Here is a 26,596-nt window from a genome sequence, read left to right as displayed (position 1 = left end):
TGGCCTCAGTCCACAGAACTTGGGATCAGTCTATGGGAGTGATACAGAGGACAGATTTAGGGGTCAGTCCTTGGGTAGAGTTGAAGGTGATTGTGTGGCTACATTTGGGGAGAATCTGAAGCCTGGGTTTGGGGTTGGGGTTGGACAGGGTTGGAGGACACTGTGAGGGTGGGTTTGGGGGTCAGTCTAAGGCCAGAGTTAGAAGTCAATCTGTCCTAGTACACAAGACCTGGCCCCTGTGATATCATCAACCTACCAAGCAATGGCCACCCAGGGCCCACATGCTCACAAGGTGAGACCCACTCTGGGCCTACAAGGTTCTTCCACTCAAGGGGTGGGAGGCAGCCAAGGTGGGCAGGAACTCACTGCCCTCAGGAATCCAGGCAGAGACAGAAGGAAGGCACAGAAGAGAGAGCACAACACCTTTAATGGGGTAGCCCTGTCCCATATCCCCCAAACATTCTCAACAGTACCCATTGGAGGGGAGGGCCATTGGTATAGGCATAGCAATGGCTTCCCCACTCCTAGCTGAGCCCATTCCTCACCCCATCCTCTCCAGCTGCTGCACTCCCCAACCTTGAGCTGGGTCCCAGGTGAGCACCCAGGAGGGGCAGGGGAGTCCCTCAGCTGCCTGGGGCAGCTTCCCCCACGGCCCAAGGTGCCGAGCACCAGCCTGGATGGAGACGCTGCTGTCCTCAGAGCTGGGCGGGGACCCAGTTCTAGGGTTGTGGATTGAGCCAGTGGACGACCCCCCAAGGCCCAGGGCAGGGAGCGCCAAAGTGGAGACCCCGGTGTCAGGCACTGCTTTGTGGGGCACGCCAGGTCTCTGCTTGTGGCTTCTGGGTTCTGGAAAGCGGTCCATTCTCCTGACCCCGATGGAGTGGAAGGACGTGGCTCAGTCAGGGGCTCTGCGGGGAAGGGCTTCTGTCCCACCACCCCCGACGCTTACCCCTACCCCAAGGGAGAGGGGCGCTCGTGCCCCAGGAGGCTCATTGGAGCTGCTGGCTCCGCCCACCCATTCGTCCGTCCGTCTTCCGTCGGTGGGTGCGTTGGTCGCAGCGTCTGGGCTCTGGCGGGTACGGGGGCTGCCTCTCACCGCTGCTTACGCTCCACCTGCTGGAGCCGCCGGGAGAGGTCTTCGATGCGCACGTTCTTGAGCTGGAGCAGGTGCTCCAAACGCCTCACCTTCATCTGCAGGACCTGGGCCGCGCCACGCAGAAGTCAAGCTTGACGGCCCGCTGCCCTCTGCCCCTGCCTCTCCAGGCTGCAAGGCCTCCCCGCCAATCCCCCGCCTTCCTAGTGCACTCTTACCTGCACGGTCTCCTGCGAGGCCAACAGCTCTTGCTCCTTTTCAGCGATCTGGAGGACGAAGCTTGGGTCGCCCTGCAGCGCCTGGGTATACCCTGGAGGCCGGGGCGCTGGCAGCCAACCCCGCCTGGGGTGGGAAGCAGCTTAGGGGAGGCTTAGACTTCGGGCCCCACCCACACCTGTCCCTCAGCCTGGCCTCCCCTCCTACCCCCTACCTTCCTCACCTCCCCACCCCGTCCCTGACTTCCCTACCTTTCTAGGTGCAACCTGCCCCCACCTTCACCTCCCGGCTCGGTGTGGATGTCAGAGATCACCGGGCCTGTTGAGGCCAGGAACTGCCAGCCTCCTTACCTGAGCTGCCCCCCTCCCTGGGGGTCTGGGGCACCTTCCCCTGGGGCCTTCTGGGACAAACCTGAGATAAGGCATGTGGAGGAGTAACTGTGCTGGAGTCCTATTTTCCTTCCCCTCCCCACCCCCACCCCACATAGGAAAGAAGAACAGGAGGAAGGCTCCTCCTGGGAAGAAGGAAAAATAAAGGCCACTTTACCCACATCCATGTAGTCAGTGCCATCCTGGGGGGCCAGCTCCTGAAAGAACACCCCCAGGGGCCACTGTGAGCTCAGGCTGCCCATCCCCATAGAGCCCCATGTCACTTCTGTGATCCCCCAGGCCAGGCTCCCTATAGCCAGGCACCCTTCTCCCACACTTATGGCCAACAGGGGGGGCTTCCTGCTGCCCGGGCAGCTCCCCCAGAGCAGTGGGAGAAGCTTGACTTGGGTGGCACCTGTAAGGAGCCCGTGCCCTGCTTCCTGCGCCTCTGCCGTTCCTCCAGGCGCAGCCTCAGTGGAATGAGCACCAGCTCCACCACGCCCGGGGCACACTGGGCAATCTTGCGCATCACGTCCTCTGGTACCGAGAAGTTCAGCTTGTTCAGCACCTTCCTGGGGGATAGACAGAGGGATGGTGGACTGGGTCATGGGAGAATGAAGTGAGGGGGGTGAGAGGAAGGAGGGGGGTGTGGTGGTTGCAGTCCTTAAGTGTGCAGCCCTGGGGGAATGGGAAGGCACGCATCTGAGCCCCGTGCTTGGGAGTGCGGAGGTTCCTTGTCACCTCCCCAATTGAAGAGTCCCTTGATTTTGTTACCAGATGGATTCTGTTTGCATTGTCCCTCCCCTCCCTGAAACCAACACAGTCCCAGCCTGGGCTGTGGAGACCATAGGAGGTGGAGGGGCTGGGCAGCCCTTCCTGGGATCCCAGATAGGGGCTGCAGTCCCCATTAGTGTGCCCAGGTATTCTGCTACCTGTTCAGGTGACCCCAGTTGCTGAGCTTCTGCTGGAGAGAGTTGGCAGGGACATAATTGTGCATTTCCACCATCTTGGGGAAGTAAAACTTGATGACCTCTGCGACCAGGACTGAGGGAGTAGGGGTGGGAGCAGATATGGAAGGTGGGGGGTTGGGTAAGGGAGAAGAGGGAAGGAGAAGAAATGGGTGGGGTGGGAGAATCAGGGGTGGCAGAGTGGTGGGGCCAAGTGGAAAGGTGGAAAGGGGAATAATGACAGGGAGGGAGTGGTAGTAGAGTGGGGAACAAGAAAGCGAGATCACTGATCAGTCAGAGACTAAGCCTGCAGCATACCCCAGAGGAGCTGCATCCCTTCCCCATTAACTCAGGGCATATGAAAACTGAGGTCTCTGGCCCTCTAGCAGAGAATGAGTCTCCAAGAGAGCCCTTTAGGAGCCTGGGGCCTCACACTAGGAATTCACATGGATATAGATGCACACACACACACACCAACACCAAAGTCCCAGGAGAGAGTCACAGACTCACACAAACAGATATATGTGATAAGATCCCTCTACAGATATACACATAGCACAGTGTATATAGACACACAGGCACACATATAGCACACACACACACAAAACCACACAGATGCACAAACACACACAGAGATACTTCCATCAGTAGAGTTCCAAGGGACAGTCACCAATACACAAGCACAACAAGTCATAAATACACCAATATACACACAGAGAGACACATACTTCTGTCATTAAAAACCCAGGAGACAGACTTAGACACACAGACATCTATACAATCACAAAGAAAGGCATATGCACACAAGACTTTTCTACATACATACAGGACAGAATGTGTCAACACACATCTGAACACACACAAGACTCCCACAAGACAGACAATATAGAATACAGCAATGAATGTGCACACACTGAGAGATGCACAAATACATATACAGACACACATCATAGTCATTAAAGTCCCAAGAGGGAGTCATAGACTCACACACTCAGAGACACACACACACATACCACACATGCATAAAGGATAGAACATGTAGACGTATATATGGACACACACACACGCACATTCCCACAGATGCAGACAGAAATACACACACACTTATACAACTGAAGTCCTAGAAGATAGTCAGACATCCCCCAAACACACCCCCAACACACGCACACAAGCACAAAGAAGACATGTATGCACACAGACTCCTACAGTAACCCATATTACAGGACAAAACATGTAGACACACACGGACACACAGAGGCACGCGCGCACACGCACACACACTTGGGCGCACACCTCCGTCACTGAAGTCCCGGGAGAGATTTCGCTTGGGCCGGGACAGAGGGATGTTGTCCACCCACAGGTACAGCTGGTGCAGCGCCTCCTCGTCCACGCTGCCCGCCATTGGTGCCCTCGGCAAGGCCAGGCCGTTCCAGCTGTGCAGCGTCCAAGCCCAACCTCACGATCCCTCAAGCGCCTCCTCTCTCGCCGCTGCCGCCGCCCAGACCCAACTTTGCCTCTCTAATCCCAAGACTTGTGTCCCAGCTGGGAGCAGCCATATTGTTTTCTGAAACCATGGCAACCATCCGTGACTCGCCGAGGAGCAGAGGGTTCTGGGATTTGTAGTTTTTCTCCCGCTACCTCCTCTCAAGGCCCCGGCTTTGAAAAGGCGATTAGGTGGCTTCATCTTCCCCGTCTCCCAAGGAGAAATCACCTCTACGCCCACGCCACCTGCTGACCAGCCACGGGTCCACTCTGGGACCTACCAAAGCCAACCAGGCCCGCAGAGCCCCTACACCAGCATCCCCAGGGCTGGGACCCCCCCTTCTGAGTCCTTTAGGGATCAGTCCCAAATGAAGGCAGCATTCCAATGTTTGTCAGCTTTATCTGGGAGGTCCATTATTAATCACCCACTGCTTTCCATCTGGAATGTGTGATAGGCTATGTGACAGTGCCTCCTTGCTGTGTCCCTCCTCAAAACTCTGTGCTTATAGGGCCATCACCACTCCCTGGCTCCCAGCAGTGTCCTGGTGGGGCGTTTAACGTGTACCCCAGACTCCCAGAACACTTGAGCTCAAGGCCAGTGCCTTGGGCAGGTCATTTAACTCCTTAACCCTGTGTCCTCCTTTGTAAAATGGGGATGGTTCACACCTATTTGTTCCAGTGCAGTAAAGGGAAGGAGAATGGGAAGGGCAGTTACAGAACACCTGTATTTGTATGGGGACTGGGGGAATGGGATTTGGCTATAGGTACAGCAGAGCTCCTGTAGACACTTCCACATCCCTCATCTCCCTCCAAGAGCTTTTCTTCCATAGGTTAGAAACTGATTTCAGTAACCAGTTCCTTTTTAAAAGAGCACTATATTTAGGAGGGTTAGGAATATGGGTCCGTCCTTAGTGAACGGGTACAGAGTAGCAGTAAAGGGACACTAGTTGGGTCAGCCTAGGGAGAAAGCTTGCTTCTGCCACAGACTAGTGGTGTGGCTTTGGGCACATTACTGGACCTATCTATGCCTGTTTTCTCGTGGTTTTACCTACCTCATAGGGGCTTTGTGAGCATCCAGAGCGCTTGGCACAGAGCCTGGCACACAGCAAGAGCCCTATTAGCATCAGTTGGTGTTATCATTGATGAGATGATCTCAGTTCCAGCAAAGAGGTGTTCTTGTTGGCAGGAGACAAATGGGAGTGATTTACCTTGTTGGTATTTGAGGTGACGGACTTGGGTTGGCTGGGGCACCTGGGGAGAAGGCTATTGCTCCCACCTACTTACTCCAGAGCAGGCCAGGGAGAAGGCTGGGCTTCCTTATGGCTCTCTGGTCTCCTCCTCTAGGGCTCAGATGAGGTGGGGGGAAGAGGGAACTCTCAACTGCTTTTTGCTGTCACTTAGTTTTGAAGCCTTCACATCCTGGAGGGGATCCCTGAGTGCCAGGAGTGTGGAAGGCCAAGTGTGGAAGTCACCCCACCTTCTTGTTTAAGTCCTACAGTGGCCTTGCCTTTCTAGAAGGGACCACACCCAGGGCAGGCAAGGGACAAAAGATGACCTGGATACCCACCCCCCTTAACATTCCAGGGTGGAGAGAGGAGGAACTGCAAGGTGGTGGCAGGGAGGAACCACAGGGTGATGTGCCAGCCCCAGCAGAGGTGGGAAAACCGGTTTAGGGCGCAGAGCTGCCTGCCCTGCTCAAGCTCAAGCCTGCCTCTACCTGGAACCACTGGGGCCTGAGGGCCTCAGTGAAGAAAAGGGGGGCGGGGAGTACAGGGGGCGCCAATCTGCAAAGTCCTCACCTTTGGACTGGAGGGCACTGCACAGGGAGTTGCCAACTCATCCTCAGCCTCTTGGGGGTGCAGTGTGTCCCCAGCAATTTCATGAGTCAGCAATTTCACCTTGCTCCTGCCACTGTTCCCAAGGACAGCCGCCAGGCTTGGAGATGCCAATCACTGAAAGGCCTAAAGGGCTCCCTTTTCAGGCACCAAAGGTAAACCAAGGGACGCCCTATATGCCCCTCCAAACTCCAACCTGGACCACAGGAGCTGTCCCAACACACCTCTCTTTCTGCCTTCTGGCCCCACTCCTGCAAGGCCCTTCTTTAATGGGCCTTGCTAGGCCTAGATCCCAGGTACCTATAGTTTAATTTGGCCCAGCAGGGACTGCTGGTTCTCTCTCCTGCCCCAGCCAAATGACACCGAGTTTCTCTCTAACCCCAAAGCAGTGCAAGGCCCAGCTTCCTCAAACCCACCCCCAGGCAGGTGTAGTGAAGACTCCTTCCTTCCCAAGCTTAGATAACATTTAGATATGGATGTTGCCCCTACCCACGTCACGGCCAGGGCTGTGGCCACCCTCTCAACATTTGCTTCCATGTCCCGCCAGAGGAAGGCCCAAAGGGAACCAGGGAAGGACATGTCCCCAAGACAGACGCAAGCCCAGACCATGAAGGATGCACCCTTGGCTGTTAAAACGTTCACCCCCACAAAAGGGGGGTGGACAGATTTATTGAATTCAGGCTGGGAAAGGAGCTGCTGGTTGGCTGGACTCTGGGCCCAGCCCCAGACCCCCTACCCAGGATAGGGCCCTGTCAGAGACGGAGAAGAGGAATGGGGCCTGCAGCTGCCCACAAGGGAAGCGCCCATTATCACTCCTCTGGAGGGTGCCTTGGGAACCTCCAATCTGGAAAGAAAACCAAGGGCCAAAGTAACATGGACTGGGGAAGAGGGGAAGCAGGCAGAGGCAGGCTCAGGAGCCTGCAGTGAGTTAGACTGTGCTTCTTGAGACGGCCCAGGGGGCAGGATGGGGGGGCTGCCAGCCTTGTGGGGGCCTAGGCTGGACCTTCCTCTGGAGCCCTTCCCAGAATGGCTTTGGGGTCCCCTCCACCAAAGACCTAGTGTGGACGGCAGAGGGGAGAGGCACTCTCCGGCCGGGAGCTTCCAGGGCCCATCCCTGGCTGCTGCTGTGGCCTAGTCCACTGATGGCACGGTGTGGTAGCACCGGACAGCTCCCCCCTCCTCCCCACCTGGTCCCCCAAGCCAAGGGGCATATGGGGAGGAAAGAGGATTCTGAGAAAGAGGCAATAAGCAGGCAGTGAGGCTGACCCCAGCCCCGGACCCTACCGAGGTGACTGGGACTGTCACAGGGCCAGGAGAACATCACTAAAGGATCTGGGGCTCCCCACTCTGGTTCAATCCACAGTGGCTGCCGGAGAGTCCTCTGCCCTGGGCTGGTGCTGCCACATCCAAGTTGGGGGCATGGCTAGGCCCAGTCGCTCAGCTTTGATGTCCAAGACCCCGAACTCCGGCCTGCCTGGCATGGTTCTTCCTGGTCACATGGACCAGATCATGTTCCAAGTGGAGAATGTGGCTCTGCACACGGTCGTCAATGGGGAAGGAGGTCAGGTACCTCTTGACCATAGCAAAGTAAGCCATGGCCTCCCCGAAGCTGGGTACAGGCACCTCATCACCATCTTCCTCCTCATCTTCGTCATCTTCATCTTCATCCTCCTCATCATCCTCATCTTCGTCTTCTTCCTCACTGTCCGACTCAGAGTCCTCCTCACCTTCTAGGAAATGGAGGGTGGGGCACTGGGCCTCCTCCTGGGCACCATAGCCCGCGAAGCTGCCACCGGCCTCCACTACTCCCTGGGCCCAGTCCTCTGCCTCCAAGCCCTCAGAGGAGCTCTCCTCCTCCTCCTCCTCTTCTTCATCACTGTCATCAACATCGCCCTCCTCTTCCACCTCCTCTTCCTCCCCCAGCTCCTCTCCTTCTCCGCCTTCCTCCTCCTCGCCTTCTTCCTCTTCCTCCTCCTCCTCCTCCCCTTCACCCTCCTCTTCTTCTTCCTCTTCTTCTTCCTCCTCCTCCTCCTCTTCCTCCCCCTCACTCTTGAGGGCAGTGGTGATAGTGGCATTAGGGCCACCCCCGAAGCCAGCCTCACGAAAGCAGGCAGCTATGTCCGAAGGCTCCACTGCCTGCCAGGCTGCAGCCACGAAGTGCAGAGCCTCCATGAGGCTCAGCTGCAGGCCTGAGCGATCCTGGCCCTCCAGCGCAGCCATGGCCTTGAGCAGCATAGCCTGGCGGTAGTGCCCCTTCACCTGTTGGACCACTCCCCGCTCCAGCGGCTGCACGGCACCAGATGGGAAGAAGGCCAGCTGCACATGCCGCAGGCCCGAGGTGTCCAGGGATTGGGCAGACAGGCGGCCGGCCAAGAGCAGGACCCGGCGAGATTCTGCAGCCATGCGGGTGTCCAGGGCCTTCAGGTACTTGGCCAGGGCCTGAGTGGTAACACCACCCTTAGAATTGGCGGTGTAGTCGCAGGGCAGGCCGGCTTGGCCTGCACGGGGCTTGGCCGACTTGCCGGCCACAAGCGGGGGCAGCTTCTCGCTGCCGTCGGCGTTGGCGCACAGCAGGACGCTCAGGCGCTGGGTGGCTCTGCGCGCCCGTCCATCACCTCCGCACATCCCTGCGGCCTGGTCGGGCAGGAAGTCGTACCACAGACTGGTCTCGGTGGCGCTGAACACGTCCTGGGAGGCGTAGCCCTCGGCCACCGACGGCGGCTGCTCCTCCCGAGCACGCCAGCCGGTCGTACTCCCGCCGCTGCCCTCCGAGGGCACCGCGGGCGGGCTGGCTGGAGCCGCTGGGGCCCGGGGGGCAGCGCTGCGCGACCGGGCGCGGGCCACGCTGCTGCAGGACACCACACCGTGGCGCCGGCGGAAGCGGTCCAGCCAGCCGTTGGAGGCGGTGAAGTCGTCCATGCCCAGCTCCTCGGCTATACGCAGCGCCTTCTCCTTGAGGATGATGCCCTTGACGGGCAGGCCAGCGGCGCGGATCTGCTGGAACCAGGCGATGAGCAGCCCCTCGAGCTTGTCGTAGGGGGACAGCTTGTTGGTTTTGCGGCAGGTGGAGGCCACACCGTACTTGCGCTCCGACGCCAGGATGGCGCGCTTGTTCTTCAGGATGGTGCTCAGCGTGGACGGCGGGATGTTGAAGCGCCGCGCGATCTCGCCCTTGCGCAGGTCCGGGTTCTCCTCCACCTCCTGGATGATCCGCGACTTCTCCCGGAACGTCAGCTGCCGCCGCTTGGGGCCCATCCTGGCGCGCCCCCCGCCCCGGGGCCCGGCGCCACCGCCGCCGCCCCGGGGCGGGGGGCCCGGGCCCGCGGCGGGGGGCACCTGGCGGCCTCTCCCGCGCGCCCCGCCCGAGACAAAGCGGCTCGCGGGGCGGCGGGCGGGGAAGGACCCGGCCGGGCCGGGGGCACCTTCGGGGGTGCCGGCGGGCGCGGCGCCGGGCTGCGGGCGGCGGGCGGCAGGCGGCGGGCGCGGGCGAGGGCGGGCGGCGCGGGCACGGTGGGCAGGAAGTGCCGCGGCGCGGGGAGCGGGGAGCCAGGCGAGCGGGGCGGAGCGGGCGGAGCGGGATCTCGCGGGAAGCGCGGGGACGCCCGGCACCGCCTCCCCGCCCTCCGCGCCCACCCTCTCCCCGCCGCCCCGGGCCGACCGCGGGGGGGCGCTGCGGCCTGCTGTACCGGCCTGCGCTCGGGCGTCCGGTGACCTGCGGGCGGCAGTGCGGGCTGGGGCGCGGTGTCCGGCTTCTGCGCTGGGTGGGCAGCGATTTACTGCTTATAAAGAAGACCAACTGTATCTTGTATTTTGTTTTATTACGGTAAAAATAACTCACGTTTTTTGCAGAAACTGAAAAATAGAAGAAACTAAAAATCATCTTTCACCTCAACACCTGGAGAAATGTGCAGGTAACATTTTGATACGTTTCCTTCCAGTCTTTTCTCTAGGCGCATGCCGTTTTTTGTTTTTTTTTTTTTTAATTTATTGCATAAAAGCGGCATCAGACTGTATTTTCTGTATATCTGGCATCTCCTGCTGTTTTACCTGGCATCAAGTGATGAGAATTTTGCCATATCGGTAAAGTATTGCCAACCTGCTTTTTAATGGTTGTATACTGCTCGGATTATGGATGAACACCAATCTGTGTAACCTATTGTTACCCCTTTAAATGGTTATTTTTATAAGCCACATTACAGTTTTAAATCTATTTGATGGTAATCCCACAATCCATAGATAAACTGCTAACATCCGGGTGCGTCGCTTTCTGGGCTTTTCCATGCATGTAGCCATGAATGTATGTGTTTGCACCTACGGAAATAATGTCATGTGTGTACATAAGCACACATACACGTGAATCCCTGAAACCTCCTCTTGCAGCAAACACATAAAAATGACAAATTCTTAAAACAATGACTGCACTGTAGTGTTTTAAAAAACCGCTTGGAGTAGCATGAGGAGTAGGCAGAGAGGAAGGCTGTGACCCCGGGGGACAGGCTGAGGACCTAGGACTGGTTGAGGCTTCAAGCAAGTGGGTGCAGACAAAGAAAAGAGGACCAAGGAAGTGCCCTGGGCTCTCCAAGGTCAAGGGCTCAGGAAAGGACTAACAAGAAACTCATGAGGAACAGCTGAAGCGGTAGGAGAAAGACCAAGCCTGTGTGGTGTTCTGGAAGCCAAGGGAAGAAAGCGTAACTCCCTTTTGTTTTTAGTGTGCATTTCTCTGTTCTTATGGGGACTGGCCGTTTGAATCTTGTGAATTTTCTAGTCATATCCTTTGCCCAAATACATTCTCTTGTATTTTTGTTGACTTTTAGGAGCTCTTCATATCCTTTGAACATAAAATACTTTAAGTATGTCGCAAATATTTTCTCCCAGCCTGCCACTTATCCTTTAACTTAGCCTAAGGAGTCTTAGATATGAGAAGTTTTTAGTCTCCAAGCAGGCAGGTCTGTCAATTTTTTCCTTCATTGCTTCTGGGCTTTGTGTCTTACTTAGAGAGGCCTTTCCCACCCATGAAATATAAAAAAATAGTCTTCTAATCACAAGGCCCAGAAAAAAACACGAGAGACTTTTTCCTAGAGGAGCCAGATCAGTGCTTGGCCCATAATGGGTGTATGGGCCCTATGCAAAGGTGAATGTAGGGCCACCTGGCTGAGGACTCCTTCCCCCGCATCTTCAGGAAACCGTGTCTACATTTTGGAGGTTTCATCCATGTGCACATGTGTCCCTCCTGCCTCCTCACCCATCCTGGCTTATAATCAATGGTGTTTGGGTAAATGGACTGTGGGTGGGCTTTTTTTTTTCTACTTTGCTGAATTTTCCAAGTTTTCTTCAATAAGCAAGTACTACAGCCCCTTTAATTTGAATAGGAGAATGGAAACCTTACTGAGCGGCACGAAGAATAGTGATTAGGTAAGTGGAATGGGTATTAAGCCTGGTGGACAGCTTTGGATAGCCAGAGCCAAGAGAAGAGAAGGTGGACTGTGGACTTCCCTAAGGTGGAGAATTGGAAAGATGGGGCTTATGGGGGGGGGGGGATCCCCAGGGCTCCAGATGGACTCGTGTGGGAAATGGTCAGTTGAGAGGGAGTGGAAATGGGCCCTGTGCACTGCTACAGGCAGTGGGTACACCAGGTGTCTGGAAGTGCCTATGCCATCAGCATCTGTGTGTGGCTTCTTTTCTGTCCTGGAAGTGGCAGTACCAGTGCCATTTGTATGATGCCCAGGATAGGCCTGGACGTCGAAGACATGTGGGCCTGTTGGTGGGGGGCAGATGCAGTTAGCAGGAAAGAGGTTGTCCAGCCATTCGAGGACATTCCTAGAGTTCCTAGAGCCAAGAGTCCCAAGAGAAATACCTCATCTCTCCCCCAATTCTCTATAGAAGATGCTTTTATTTTTAACAGCTTTATCAAGATATATTTCACATACCATACAATTCACCCATTTAAAGTATACAATTCACAGATACATGCAACTATCACCACAATTTTAGAACACCAGTAAGTCTTAGAACATTTTCCTCACCTTAGAAAGAAACCCAGGGCCGGCCCCGTGGCCGAGTGGTTAAGTTCACACAGTCTGCTTCGGCAGCCCAGGGTGTCGCTGGTTCGCATCCCAGGCGCAGACATGGCACCGCTTGTCAGGCCACGCTGAGGCAGTGTCCCACATGCCACAACTAGGAGGACCCACAACTAAAATATACAACTATGTACCAGGGGGCTTTGGGGAGAAAAAGGAAAAATAAAAAATCTTTAAAAAATATATATATACACAACAACGTACCAGGGGGATTTGGGGAGAAAAAGCAGAAAAAAAAAAAAAGAAGCTTGGCAACAGTGAGGTCAGGTGCCAATCTTTAAAAAAACAAAAAAAAAGAAAGAAAGAAACCCTATACCCTTTAGCTATCATTTCCCTAGCTGCCGCTGCCCCCTCCCCAGCCGTAAGTAACCACGAATCTACTTTCTGTTTCCCTGTTCTAGACATTTCATATGAATGGAATCAGATCATATGTGTCTTTTATGACTGGCTTCTTTTACTTAGCATCATTTTTTCAAGATTCATCCATGATGTAGCATCTATCAGTACTTTATTCTTTTTATGGCTGAATAATATTCTGTTGTCTGAATGTATGACATTTTGTTTATTTGTCAGTCGATGGACATTTGGGTTGTTTCTACCTTTTGGCAATTATGAATTGTGCTGCTATAAACATTTGTTTGCAAGTTGTTGTGTGGACATATGTTTTCATTTCTCTCGGGTATATACCTAGGAGTGGAATTGCTGGGTCATATGCTAACTCTGTGTTTAATTGTTTGAGGAACTGCCAGATTGAGATCGTTCATGCTCTTTTAATTAATCCAAAAATTATATCTGTTCTTTGGAAAATATTTTAAAACAGAAAATTTTGAAGATAAAAACATTTGATCACCTTTAGTTCTATCGCTCAGAGAATATCCTTGTAGGATACTTTTTCTGTGCATATTGTTTTTAATGAGACCATACTTGGCATAATATTTTGTAGCACATATTGTGAACATCTTTTCATGTCAATAAACATCTACATCATTGAGTTTCAAACTTCTTTTACTATGAGAATCCTTCCTTCAAAAGACTATTTTCCAAAAGCCCAATATGTAATCATTCAATAATCAACAATTACTTTTTGGGACCCTGCCAGGGGCCAGGCAGCCTACACCCCCCTGACTCACGCTTGTTCTCTTTTAAAGGCTGCAGATACTGCACAGTATGGAGAAACTGCCCTCGTTGTCTGTTCTCCTATTAACGGACACCCATATCTCTGTTTCATTGATATTAACAATGACTCAGAGAACATATGTCTGTGTGTACTTTTATCATCTCCTTAAAAGAAATCGCTAGAAGTGGGATAGTGGGGTCAGAGGCCAGCCTTGAGGCTCTGGCCTATGCGAGGTGCTGGGAGACAGGAGAAGAGGTAAATGACTTGATCCCTGTTCTTCAATAGCTCACTCAGCTTGAGGAGATGAGATTCAGGAAAGGGAAAGGGAGATTTCAACAAATAAAGCCCATACCTTCCTCTTTAGGAATCTATTCTGTGCATACCTGGTGCATCATTGTAAAACCTAATAACCTAAATGTTCAGCATTAGAGAATTGAATAAATATAGACCATTATGGCACTCATATGGATTCATCTCCAAGTAAAATAAAGAAAGAAACGTGTAAAACAATGTTTCATCTACCATTGGTGTATTTATAAAAATATGGGCATATATATGCTTGTAAATGTAGAGACCTGCACTGTCCACTATGGTAGCCACTGATCCCATGTGGCTGTTGAGCACTTGAAATGTGGCAATTTGGGATGTGCTGTGAGTGTAAAATGCACACTGGACTTTAAAGACTTGGTACCCAAAAAAAGGTATGTAAAATATCTCATTAATAAGTGTTATATTGATAATATATTGAAGTGATAATATTTTAAATGTATGAGGTTAAGTCAAATATCAAAATTTCATGTTTCCTTTTTGCTTTTTTTAGTGTGGCTTCTAGAAAATTTTAAATTACATATGTGGCTCCTATTTGTGCCTCCATTGTGTTTCTATTAGCTAGGACCATTTTAGACTATCTCCAGAAGAATATGGAACACATTTATCATAGTAGCTGCCTCCGGGGAGGGGTCCTGAAGCTTTATGTGGGGTGGGAGACTGACTTTTCACTGCCCTTTTATACCATTTGAATTTTCTCCTCTATTTGAAAACCATTTCATGGGCTGGTCCAGTGGCGCAGCAGTTAAGTTTGCATGTTCCACTTCGGCAGCCCGGAGTTCGCCGGTTCAGATCCCAGGTGCGGACCTACGCACCACTTATCAAGCCATGCTGTGGCAGGCGTCCCACTTATAAAGTAGAGGAAGATGGGCACAGATGTTAGCTCAGGGCCAGTCTTCCTCAGCAAAAAGAGGAGGACTGGTGGCAGATGTTAGCTCAGGGCTAATCTTCCTCAAAAAAAAACAAAAAACAACAAACATTTCACATGTCACAAGCCATGACAGAAAAGGCACTAGAAAAAATAATCCTACCAAGAAGATGCTGTGTGGGAAGAGGCTTGGAGAAGCAGAAGGATTTGGCAAACATGCAATAATTTTTCCTCCTCTTCTGCCAAGGGCCCAGGGTCACACTAGACCCTCTCAAATGAGCCCAGAACTTGATGTGTACAGTCCAGCACCAGGGCCTTCCTTTCCATGGGTGGATGGAGCCTTCTGCAGCTCAGAAGTGTCATTGTAACCAGGGCCTGGCTGGATGGGAGGATTTGTTTCTCTTACAATATGGTTGCAAATATTTATTTTAGTTTATTTTTATTGACTAGTTTTGTTTTTTTGGTTTTTTTAATTGAGCACGTAATCTATGATCTACTTGGCAAAAGGAGATTCAGGAAGATACACAGAGCTGATGTGTGGGATGCTCTGGAATGACTCCTCTGTGATCCTGGCCCCTCTTCACTGGCCCAGAGGTGACCTCTGACTGGGATTTCTAGGGATTCAAGAATGTAACTCCCCCATCTCCCGCCGCAGCCCCACACCCTCCCCACACCCGGTAGAGGTGTGTGTGTGTGTGTGGATAACACCTGATGGGATGATTTTGAAAATGCAACCCTCAGGGAAGTTTTATTTCCGGTCTTTGAGGTGGGAGGCCTCACAGTCTGCCTCCTTCTCTTCCTCCTCCTCCTCCTCCTCCTCCTCGCCTCCCCTTCCCCAACCAGGGCAGTCACAGCCTGGGCTGTGAGTAGTGGCTGGAGGTCCGTAGCTAGATCCTTGACCTAGGACGATGAACCGGAAACCTCAGCCCTGCTCAGCGCGTAGCATAGCGCCTGGCACAGCACATAAACTGGGCAAAATATTGAGAGAAGCAAAAGTCCTCATCGCCCCTCTCAGGTAGGACTGGGGTCTTCCCACCCCTTTCTTCTACGTGTCCCCCCGCCCCTCTCACCCAAACCCCCACCACCAGGCTCTCCCTTCTGCCACTCCGACCCACTGCAGCCTTGGCCGAGGGTTGGGGCTGCACGGTTAGGGGCGCAAGGCCGCAGCTCCTTCCTTCCTGGGCTGCGCTCCGCCCAGCCAGAGGCCACCTCTTCCCTGGGAAGATCGGATTCGGAAGCTGCTTACCGCCCCCTCGATGTCGGGCGCAGCCTTCTGAAAGTGAGCTCGCTGGAAGGTGATTAGATAATTAGAAGATGCTCAGTTTAAACTAGTGACAAATTTGGCCTACCTGATCATCAAACAGCAATTAAACAGTATGATGCCATTGGCACCACATTAGCCAAACCATCAACGGTTATGAGATACTTCCATAACTGGGTTTTGAGGTCGCCGACACCTTCTTTGGCCCCCACTGCCAAAACTCATGCCTAGGCCAACCATTAGAGCCTGCTCTGGGGCTGCCGAAGAAAATCGGACCCCTTGGGGTCACATCTAACCTGGGGCCCCCGGAAGCGCTCATCAGTTGCACGTGGGCCCCCACCGCCGGTCCACCTCCTGCGCTGGGGGGCTGCGCGTGGGAATTACGCTTTGGCGCCACTCCACGCTGCCAGTCGCGGGGGCAGGGAGGCTGCGGGAGCAGAGGCGCCTGGGGCGAATCTCGGCTCCACCACTTGCCCAATCGCGTGACCTTGAACGAGTTAATGAACTTCTGCACGCCTCAAAGTCGGGTCTGTGGAGAGGCGAACACAGACCGTGCAGCGCAGCTGTGTTTGGCAAACTCCAAGAGCGGAGCCTCTCAAGATGCCTACGGTGGTTGTAAATTATATTAAACCTGCCTGGGGTCCCTCTGAGGCCACCCTAGGGGGTTGCTGCTTTCTCTGGGGCTCTCTCCGCTGGGGGTGTGCAGCTCCAAACCACATCCTGAGAAGCGGAATTTGGGAAGCCAGGATCCTCGAGCCCTGGCTGGGGGGCTGCGGAGGGCGTGGGAGAAACCCCAATTCCTCCACCCCACCCAAAGCCTGGGACTGGGCGGTGCCATGCTGGTCCAGCCTCCGCGCCTTTCACTCCCGCGGGCCCCGCCCTCTTCCCCGCCCTCTTCTAACCCGCGCCCCCATTGGTGGCGTACGGCGGCGCGGCCGCTGTTATTTTTCGAATATATAAGGAGGTGGAAGTGGCAGCTGCTGCTAGAGGCGTCCCGACGTGGTGGCTGGTCCCCCGCATCCCTCCATCCCTCCCCACCCTCCCCGCTTCCCTCTCCTCCTTCCTCCCTCGCTCCGGCCCCGTTGCTCTTCCTCCCCCCTCCCCCCTCCACCCCGGGCCCGCTCCCTACCTCGTCCCGGCCAGCTGTGCCCAGCGTTTGTTGGTCGCCCTGCGCCCAGCCCTCCGGCCAGCCTTCTGCGGGCCCCACCGCGATGGAGCTGCCTCAGCCGGAGCCCGCGCCTGGCCTGGCTCTCAGTCCGGCCGGCGCGCGCGGTGGCGCCGAGCGTCCGGGCCACCTCCCGGGACTCCGGCTGGGAGCTCATGGCTTCCTGGGGTCCCCGAAGCGCGCGGCCGCTTCCTCGCCGGTCACCACCCTCACCCAGACCATGTACAACCTCGCCGGGCTTGGCAGGTAGGGTGCCCCAAGGAGGCTGGATGTGGGATGAGAGGCCCGCACCAGGGTGCTGGTTCCGGGCCTCCTTGGGGAACCCGGCATAGGAACCGAATCCGAGAGGCAGAGTTGGGAGGTGTCCCGGGCAGAACCTGCTTCAGGGGCTCGGGACAAGGGCAAGGAGGCCAGGGCTGCGCTGCTGACCCGCTCCTGGTGACTTGCTCTTGGCCAGCACCAGTCTCTGGAGACCCTCTTTCTCTTTCCCCCTCCTCCCTCGGTGTTCCTCCACCATGCTGTCTCCCTAATCTCTGCCCGAATTGCCACCATTTTGCCCCAGGCAAGGGATCCTGAGCCTGGAGGGGGAACTTGAGGGTGGTAGAGCTGTCCCATTCTCATATGTCCATGCCCCTGCTCCCTCCACCCAGTTCTTCCCTGGGGTTAAGGGGTTAAAACTGGTCCTGCTCCCTGAGCAAGTCTGCAGGGTCCAGGCGGGGTTGTCCTTGAGCAATAGAGACCCAAGTCTCCATCCTTCCTCCAGAAAGGCTCGTGGATGGGTAGGGGCCTCAAGAGTTTAGGGGCAGGCCCTCCAGGGCCGTTTTGCTGCCCCACCATCCCAGGGGATGGCCCCCAGCCCACCTGCTAGCTCTTGCCCTGGGCTCACCTCCCCCTGTACCCAGGAAGACCTTTCTTAAATCAGTCGACAAAGACAAGACACTTAGGGCCTCTGTAGAAAGCCTGAGACGAGGGTGGGCCCTCTACACCATCACCTCCCTGGGGGCAGTGCAGAGGCTAGATCGCTCTTCAGAGGTGGGTGGCTGGTGGGAACACGGGCCAGCCAGCCCTTGAGCCCCATATTTACCTTTCTCCTTCTCTGGGTCCCTGCTCCCTTCCCAGCGAGACCCCAAAGACTCAGGTAGGCAGCCTGCTGACACGCCTATCCCTGTCCCGGCGGGCGTCTGAATCCTCCCTGTCGTCTGAGTCCTCTGAATCTTCTGATGCAGGTGAGGCCCAGGGGTGCCAGGGGAGTTTGGGGGGCTGCCTGAGCCTCCCCACTTCCCTGCAGATCAAACTAACACCCATCCCACACCTGGTGGGCTCAGGAACTTCCCTCAGCCCACCTCTGATGGGGCTCACCACACCCAGCCCAGACTGGCGGAGCGGGGAGGTTGGGCGGGGCCCTCTGAGGAGACAGATCTTACCTATTTGAAACTGGGCGCCAAAGTCCCTGAACCACAGTCCTGCCTGGGAGGCATTAGGGCTGAAAGTTGGTCGTTTTATAACATTCACTTGCCTTTAGCTGTAACTTTTTCCTTCAAAAGGTTGTTATTTCTTCTAGAACAAATTATTTTAAACCAGTTCAAGAAAAACACCTAGCGAAGTTTAGGTTTAAAAACCTATGTAGAGGAGTTTCCATAGTAAACAGGGAGTGGAGTCCTTAGGGTCCATGGGTGGGTTTTTTTGTTTCATTTTGTAATGTGCCAAGATCTAAAATAGAAACAGGTTTTTTCGCTTCTCTGAATAGGGTTGGGAATGGTGGAGAAAGTGCAGGAAATCCCACTCCTTTCAGACCAAGGCGCTCTGTCCCCCCAGGTCTCTGTATGGATTCTCCCAGCCCCATGGACCCCCAGATGGCGGAGCAGACGTGAGTAGAGAAGAGGGATTCCCACCATCAAGGAGTTGGTGCCTGCCCCTGGGAATCCCATTTCTAGCATGAACTCTGGAGAAGCCTGGGAAAGTGGACAGACCCCCCCCCCCATCCCCATTGTGGGGACTAATTGACCTTCCCAAGTCCTGGGATTCTGCTCCCTGACTCAGAGAAGGGTCTGCTCTCACGGGAGCAGCTGAGAGTGGGCTCAGGGCTGGAGTGGTGGGGACAGTGGCCACTGGTAGTAGTAGATACTTGACTCCAGCCAGCCCTTGTCTTATGGGAATACAGGCCTGGTGTGGATCCTGTTTTTCTTTCTGCCCTATACACATATTTTTCTGTGGAATATCACAATTTTAAAATATAGTCCAACTAAATCAAAACCTTTCTGTTCGCTCTAAACCAAACAAAACAGTTGCTGCAGGCTGGTTTGGCCTTCGGCCATCCTATCAACAACCTCTGGCTTCAGTGACACTTGACCCTCTGGCCAACCCCTGGACCAGGCCCTTTGTGAGAGGGAGCTGGTTCTACTTGGGACAGATCCCTTTCCCTTGGTTGTGGGGCATGAGGAGCACCTTCCAGAACACAGCTGTTCCCATCCAGCTGTTGGGCCTCAGCAGGGAGAGCAGCTGCCAGGCAATAGTGGGGACAGCTGGCATCTCCAGCCTGGGCTGGGGGACCATGGCTTTGGGTTTAGGGTAGTGGTTGTCTTTCCTCCCATTGTCTTTGATCAGACTAGGCTGGGCTGCAGGGTTCGTTCACAAACAGGAAATGAGTTGGGGGGGGGGGGGATTGGGTGGGGGTGTGGGGAAACACAGGTTAGGTTTTGGTGGCAACACAGAGCTGTCCTTGCTTAACCCTCAAGGCCCAGGTGCAGATCGGAAAACAAGCCAATGAAATTGGTCATCCCTGATGCCAGGTTGGCTGGGCACAGCCACCCTCCCCCGGACCTGGGAGCCATCCCCCTGACATTTTAGCCCTAAGTACCCCCCCCACCTCTGCACCTGCTTTGACAGTTACACAGTTTCTCAGAAAGAAGTGTGTGTGTGTGTGTGTGTGTGTGTGTGTGTGTATGCATAGACACATAAAAGCCCCAAGTAGCAGGTGGTCTCTGGTAACATAGCTAGCGGGGTGGGGCCTATCTATAGAAGCTTGTGCCCTAGCCTCAAAAGGAACATCTGTTGGAATTCCTTGCCTGCTGGCCTCTTCTAAGGCAGGAGGAGGGGGTGGGACAGAGGCTGGGTCCTGGAAAATTCCATAGGAGGGAGGAGAGGATGTGACTCTGCACATTTGTCACTCAGGGGTCTGGTGTGGCAGCCTGGGGCTGATCCAGGGGTGTGCTTAACCAGGCCCCTGTCCTGGGGGGAGCCAGGACAGTCCCACATAAGGGGAAGGAAGCCCAGCCTTGCTGGCATCCAGGCCCTGGAGATACCCACATTGTTGGGCCAAGGCCTGTCATCGTGGCATGGATGGATGCCTTTCCTGGCGGCCATATGGCCCCGCTGAGGTGATTTGCATACAGGTGGAAGGCCTGTGGGCAGGCTGGTGAGACTGTTGCCTTGGTAACGCCTCAGCCACCCTGTGGCCTGCCCCAGCTGTCTCCATCGCTGCCATTCTCTCAGCCCTCTTCCATTCAGGGCAGCCTTTAAAGTCCCAGGCTGCCTCTCATCTCCCCCCTCCCCAGTACCTGGGCCCCCTGATAATTGGCATTCTTCCTATCTCCTCTTTCCACTGGCCTGAGTGCTGGCCCCTGAGTCTTGTGGACTGGGGACCTGATGCTTGAGGTGGACGATGGACTGTAGCGGGACGTGGACTGCATGGGACCCTTCTCTCTCCTAGGTTTGAACAGGCCATCCAGGCAGCCAGCCGGGTCATTCGAAAGTGAGTGCTCTGGCCTTCTTCATGCAGGCTCCAGTGGGCTACCCACCACAGGCTCCCCCCACAGCCCAGCTGGGGTTGGGTAGAGTAAGCAAGGAAGGGTGCTTTCCCAGGCCCTCCCATGGGGTGCACAGGGCTCTGTGGTAGAGGGGCATCCTGCATGCTCTCTGTCATGGGTCTTGACGTGTCCCTGTTTCCTTCTGCAGTGAGCAGTTTTCCATCCGGCGCTTCCAGTCCTTGCCGGTGAGTGCCCTGTGAGGCCTGATGGGAGGTTCAGGCCTCATGGGAAGTTCAGCCACGTTGACCAGGATTGGGGAGGAGCAGGAGGGTTCTGGGGTCAACTTCCGGAGGTTAGACTTGAAGCCGTCAGGTGTCCCTGGTCTGGCTGTGGGAGATGGAGTTGCGGAGGTAGATGGAGGAGCTGGAGGAGTTGGAGGAGGGATGGGAGAAGGTCGGGACTGTGCTGTTGCCAGAGGAATGCAGCCTTCAGCACCTGCTGCCTCCTGACTCCCTAGGTGAGGCTTCTGGGTCACAGTCCTGTACTACGGAACATCACCAACTCCCAAGCGTCCGGCAGCTGGAGGAAAAGCGAGGCATGCAGCCGAGCTGCCCACAGCTCTGGGGAGGACAAAGAGAATGTGCGCTTCCAGAAGGCTGGAGTGGGAGCATTCCAGAGAGAGAAGGGGGTGTGCTGGGATGCTTTTCTGGCATTTGATGATGTCCCCCCCCCCAACCCCGATCTTGCCCACAGGATGGATTTGTCTTCAAGATGCCATGGAAGCCCACACATTCCAGCCACGCCCATGCTCTGGCAGAGTGGGCCAGCCGCAGAGAAGCCTTTGCCCAGAGGCCAAGCTCGGCCCCCGACCTGATGGTACACCAGGAGAGCTGACCTGTGCAGGGCAGGCGTGCAGGCAGGGCGGGTGCTCCTGACGGCAGCCTCAGGGATGGGAGGGTGATCCTGAGCCCCAAGGCAGTGGGAACCATTTCCCAGAAGGATGAGGGATGGGGATTGCTTCAGGTCCCCACCCCTAAGTAGCCCGTCTCTGTTTGTCATCCATTCAGTGTCTCACCCCTGAGCGCAAGATAGAAGTAGAGGAGCTGAGTCCCCTGGCCCGATGCTGCTTCTCCCTGACCCCCACCAAGGGGGCCACCGAGGAGGATGATGGATTCGTGGACATCCTGGAGAGTGACTTAAAGGTAAACAGGCTTGTGCCATCAGGCCCCCTTCCTCTCCCTCCCTGGAATCTCCCAAAAGAAGAGAGCCTTGAGCTCCTGCAGCAAGACTGTGACCTCAGTCCAATGTCAGAAGAGGAACTGGAGGTCACCAAGTCACAGTCTGAGCTCTGGCCAATCAGAGAGGAGCAGGCGGCTGCAGTCAGAGGAGGATGCGCAGGGCGGAGGGAAGGCTGGCCCTCCTGCCTGGCTACACTTCTCACAGTTCTGCAGAAGCCCCAGCAGCAAGTGGGGCCCTGCAGCTTCCTGGTTCTTGGGGGCTGCCCTGTGTGGAGGTGCTAGCAGGGCCAGCGAGGGCTGCTGGCCTGGGGGTTGCTGGGAGAACGAGGAAGGCTGCGCTGGAGGTCTCAGGGCCTTGAGGGGTTTGGCCTGTGCCTGAGGATGTGACCATACCCTTGCTGACTTGGCCTCAGGATGAAGATGCAGTCCCTCCAGGCATGGAGAGCCTCATTAGCGCCCCACTGGTCAAGACCTCGGAAAAGGAAGAGGAGCAGGTGGGCCTCTGGGGTGGCCCCTCAGGACTTGGAGGGGTAGGGTCCTACCCTTCAGGTGGGATTTGGGGGGCAGGGGCTGGACACACTGACCCCCAACCTGCTGCCCCTGCCAGGACCTGATCATGCACAGCAAGTGCCAGCGGCTCTTCCGCTCTCCATCCATGCCCTGCAGCGTGATCCGGCCCATCCTCAAGAGGCTGGAGCGGCCCCAGGACAGGGACCTGCCCATACAGAACAAGCGGAGGAGGAGCGTGACCCCTTCAGAGGAGCAGCGGGAGGCCGAGGAACCTGTGAGTGCCCTCTCCTGGTCCACTCTGCAAGCCCTTCTCAGCCGGGTTTGTGGCAGAGGGCAGGGTGCAGGGAAGAGGGGATACCAGCCAGATGGGGCACTGAGAGGCAGCCTCACCCCTGACCTTGGCCACCGTCTGCCTCACAGAAAGCCCGCGTTCTCCGCTCGAAGTCATTGTGTCACGATGAGATTGAGAACATCTTGGACAGTGACCACCGTGAACTGATTGGGGATTACTCCAAGGTACCAGCAGTGGGGCCTTCAGGAGGCACGACCTTTTACTGACTGCGGCCCCCAAGCCCAGCAGCTGCTTCAGCACCTCCCTCTCTTCCCAGGAGCCACCTTCGCTTTGTCCTTCGAATCTTATCATCCTTTATTCTCATCTAGACTCCTCTCTCTGACTCTCCTTGGTCTCCTGACTCTATCTCAAATCTGTCCAGGGCATCAGTTGTATCTCAACCTTGGAAAACATTTCCAAACTAACTAACATCTAGCTTGGAAACTCCTTGGGCCTCATCCCCAACTTGGCAGAGCATGGGGACAGGAAGCAAGAGTTCATCTCTTCTGCTCCTCTTCTTTATTTCCCTTTGGAAGGTTATTCCCTGGGTGTCAGATTCAAGAGACGCCTGTTGGTTGCTATCGGAACCAGAGCTGACCTTGAAGGTCAAAGCAGGTGTGGCCTCTGGGCTTGGGAATGAAACTCCATTCTTTCCAGGCTCCTAGTCTTACCAGTTTCACTTTCTTTCTTCTTTCTGTCTCAATCTCTCTCTCTCCCCGCTTCCTTTCAGGCCTTCCTCCTACAGACTGTGGATGGAAAACACCAAGACCTCAAGTACATCTCACCAGAAACGGTACGTGGGGATGAGCCATTCTCCGGGCATCTTTGGGACTGCTGTTTGCCTGTTAACTTTCCCTGGGGATGGGCTGCAAGCACTGGGTCAGCTGTAAGGTTAGGGACCAGCTCCTGTCTGCCAGCCTGACCTGCTGGGACCCACGTCCATGGCCTCCTATAGATGGTGGCCCTGCTGATGGGCAAGTTCAGCAACATCGTGGAGAGGTTTCTGATTGTGGACTGCAGATACCCGTACGAGTATGAAGGAGGGCACATCAAGGTGAGGCAGGGTCACAGGGAGAGACCCTGAAGACCCACCCTGTTCTATCCTTTCTGTGCCAGGAGGGTGAATTGGTGGATGGTGGGTGCACCCTCTCATGGGGAAGGATCCTTCTCAGCAGGAGGTGGGGCCACCTGTCTGAAAGTTGGGGACTGCATAGGGGAGGGGTCCACTGCCCAGGCCCAGGGCTGTGGCCTGACCTCCGCCTCCTCTGGCAGACTGCTGTGAACCTGCCCCTGGAACGGGATGCCGAGACCTTCCTGCTGCAGAGCCCTATCACTCCCCGTAGTTTGGACAAGAGAATCATCCTCATTTTCCACTGTGAATTCTCATCTGAGCGCGGGCCCCGCATGTGAGTCCCAGCTCTGCCCAGCCGGCTAGTGTCTGCTCCTATACTTCCCCACCCACGCTTGTGCATGCTGGAGCCATCGAATGGCCAAGAGGCCCGAGCCTAGCTCCCACCCCTCCTCAGCCTGGGCCTCTTGTTTCATCTGATGGCCTGGAGCAGACCCCAGCCTGCTTCCCTGTGCATGGCACCCTCCTCCCATCTCCCTCTCACTGTCCTTCTGGTCAGGCATCCCCTCCACCCTCCGTCCATTGCCGCCACCCCCACAAAATCTGGTTCCAAGTCTCCAGCAGTGTCCTTAAAATCCAGGGGCCCTGTCCCAATCCTCATGACGTGGACCCTTCAGAGTTCGATTGTCCTTTCCTCTCCCCACCTTGTCCTCACCAGGTCTTATCCAGAACTCCTGAATTCTATGTCTTGAACTTTGTCCACTTCTTTCCTTTCTGCTTCCCCTTTCCCAGTCCAGGCCAGATATCGCCAAGAAAGACTGTGCAACTGCCTTCTAGAAACAGAGAGCCCCCTTGATTCACCTCCTTCCTTCCATCTCCCTAACCTCTTCTAAGCCCTAACCAGACGTCTAATAGTGTTCTTGTGGCTGACATTCCTGCACTCAGAAACCTGCTGTCGCTCCCCAAGGCCCTCAAAGGAGTGGGTGCAGGGAGCAGGTCCCCTGAGGTACACCCCACTGCATGCCCAGCTCTGACCCCCACACCCCTGCTGGTCCCAGGTGCCGTTTCATCAGGGAAAGAGACCGCGCCGCCAACGACTACCCCAGCCTCTACTATCCTGAGATGTATATCCTTAAAGGCGGCTACAAGGAGTTCTTCCCACAGCACCCGGTACCATGGCTGGGGGTGGCCACAGCCTCTGTGGGAGGGTTGGATTGCAGAGAAAGGGCTTGGGCAGGTGGTAGCCCTCAGAGAAGGGCTGGGTCCCCCCCAGAGTTACCCAGGGCCTTCACTGACTGACCCCTCCCATCTTGCCCTAGACCTTCTGTGAACCCCAGGACTACCGGCCCATGAACCATGAGGCCTTCAAGGACGAGCTGAAGACCTTCCGCCTCAAGACGCGCAGCTGGGCTGGGGAGCGGAGCCGGCGGGAGCTCTGCAGCCGCCTGCAGGACCAGTGAAGGGCCGGCGACAGTCCCACCTGCCTTCCTTGCCTCGCGTGGCCTGGGCGCCAGCCGCCCAGTGGCCTGCAGGGCCGAGGGTCTGCCGGAGGCCCCAGGTGCTGTCCAGGGGAAACACGGCGAGGGTGTCCTGTCCGTCTGTCCCTCGCCCCATCTCCTGTCTCACTCCAACCATACTTCATATTCTGGTGCTCCCCCCCTCCCCTCACCCCTGGAAGAGCCCAGCCTGTTGAAATTGGATTAAGTCCAGCTCAAAGGAAGTATTTTGTGTCCATCAGGAGCCTTTTTGCTTTCTTTCTTCCTTGTTTGGGTTAGCCCTTTGTCTTCCTGTGTCCAGAAGGCCCCCTTTTTTCCCAGGGGCTTTGTTTGTATGTACGAGGCTGGGGGAAACCTACCCCACCCCCCAGGAGGGGCCGAGGCTGCGCTGCTCCCTACCCTGGGAGTGAGCCCTGTGCCTGGCCTTCTGCAGCTCTCCTGGGGGTGTCTGCCATGTTCCCTCCCTCCTGTCCCTCCACACGAACACTTCCAGCACAGACGTAAGCTCTTACTCTTTCCTGTTTCAGTGTTACCTGCTTGATTTGTTGGTCTGATTTTCTGTCATCTCAGGATATTCACAGGCTGAGGTTTAGGTTCCCCCTGTGCAGTTGGGGTTAGAGACTCAAATGTTAATTACTGGCCCCGGCTTCTTTGCCTCAGAAAGGGATATTGTTATCCTTGGGGGCCCTCGGTGAGGGCTACGGCCTGCATCCTGAGCCCGCTGCAAGCCCGGCTCCCACTGCTGTGAACCCTGGGGCCTGACTGGTCAGGACCTGCTGCTGTCTTGTCCTGGACGGACGGATGAATGGATGGATGGATGGATGGCCGTGGATGCACAATGCCTTGCACACACAAACCCGCGGAGTGGAAGCATTTCAGTGAGTGTGACAGCCTGTGGCAGGGATATATGTGTATCTGTGTGGACAAAATCTTTACACTTTAAGGTTTGGAAATATTCAAGAGGAAACGTCACAGAAGCAGCTAAACCAAGGACAGAGCCACGTCTGGATTCTGAATCTCAGGATGTGGGAAGGGCTGTGTAGAAGCCCTGATGAGTCACCTGCTAGGGCTTTGTTTCAATAAAGCACTGAGCAAGTTGAGTAACCAGCATCGTGTCCTGGGGCCCTTGACAAGACCATGGCAGACCCTGATGGTGGCACAGGGTGAGGGGCAAGCCGGTCAGCAGATTGGGGCTGGAAGACTCCTGGGGAGGAGGTCTCAGGCTCTCTTCCCAAGTCTTGCCCAGATTTTGGATTCAGCCTCCCCGTGCCCCTCATCTGGCTGCTCAAGCACCTCTGACTGGGCTCATCCTTCCTAAACTTCACACCAAGAAGGCAAGAGCGATGCCATCACTCCTCTAGAATTGTGAATGGCTCCCCATTGCCCTCAGGATAAACTTAAAAGTCTCCTGGCACTGCCTTTGAGGGCCTAGGCCCTCCCCAGCCTCACT

At 55.5% G+C, this 26,596-nt stretch overlaps 3 protein-coding genes and 1 long non-coding RNA gene across 6 annotated transcripts; 2 read left to right on the top strand and 2 right to left on the bottom strand.

Annotated features, from left to right (window-relative positions):
* Positions 1-410: 410 nt before the first annotated feature.
* On the bottom strand, positions 411-4,216 carry SPEF1 (sperm flagellar 1). 3 transcript variants are annotated; one of them, XM_014735051.3, is made up of 8 exons: positions 3,918-4,216; positions 2,610-2,721; positions 2,093-2,249; positions 1,856-1,895; positions 1,660-1,720; positions 1,312-1,435; positions 1,097-1,200; positions 411-866 (listed from the first exon to the last, which is right to left on the bottom strand). In XM_014735051.3, the coding sequence occupies exons 1-8, from the start codon at positions 4,024-4,026 to the stop codon at positions 542-544; spliced, it is 1,032 nt and encodes a 343-aa protein (XP_014590537.2). In that variant the 5' UTR covers positions 4,027-4,216; the 3' UTR covers positions 411-541. The 3 variants fall into 3 exon arrangements, with proteins under 3 accessions (XP_014590537.2, XP_023481938.2, XP_001496066.2); XM_023626170.2 differs by lacking the exon at positions 2,610-2,721 and having other exon boundaries at positions 3,918-4,190; XM_001496016.5 differs by lacking the exon at positions 411-866 and having other exon boundaries at positions 958-1,200.
* Positions 4,217-6,563: 2,347 nt separating this feature from the next.
* CENPB (centromere protein B) lies at positions 6,564-9,471 on the bottom strand. Its single transcript, XM_070247265.1, has one exon. The coding sequence runs from the start codon at positions 9,194-9,196 to the stop codon at positions 7,379-7,381; it is 1,818 nt and encodes a 605-aa protein (XP_070103366.1). The 5' UTR covers positions 9,197-9,471; the 3' UTR covers positions 6,564-7,378.
* A 117-nt stretch (positions 9,472-9,588) lies between these two features.
* On the top strand, positions 9,589-13,014 carry LOC138920133 (uncharacterized). Its single transcript, XR_011430836.1, has 4 exons — positions 9,589-9,702; positions 9,791-9,852; positions 11,311-11,353; positions 12,420-13,014. It is a non-coding gene; the product is annotated as an uncharacterized lncRNA (long non-coding RNA).
* Positions 13,015-16,485: 3,471 nt separating this feature from the next.
* Positions 16,486-26,246, top strand: CDC25B (cell division cycle 25B). Its single transcript, XM_070247264.1, is given in 16 exon segments — positions 16,486-17,002; positions 17,876-17,982; positions 18,572-18,623; positions 20,466-20,507; positions 20,711-20,747; positions 21,020-21,226; positions 21,229-21,378; positions 21,570-21,704; positions 22,154-22,234; positions 22,348-22,524; positions 22,671-22,766; positions 23,312-23,374; positions 23,537-23,635; positions 23,854-23,987; positions 24,709-24,820; positions 24,970-26,246. Coding segments are annotated over 16 exon segments (1,833 nt in total). The 5' UTR covers positions 16,486-16,802; the 3' UTR covers positions 25,111-26,246.
* Positions 26,247-26,596: the final 350 nt, after the last annotated feature.

The sequence above is a fragment of the Equus caballus genome, chromosome 22 (assembly GCF_041296265.1).
Source record: "Equus caballus isolate H_3958 breed thoroughbred chromosome 22, TB-T2T, whole genome shotgun sequence".
Lineage (NCBI taxonomy): Eukaryota > Metazoa > Chordata > Mammalia > Perissodactyla > Equidae > Equus > Equus caballus.
Note: the sequence above shows the minus strand (reverse complement) of the source record. Positions and strands in the feature narration are given on the sequence as shown.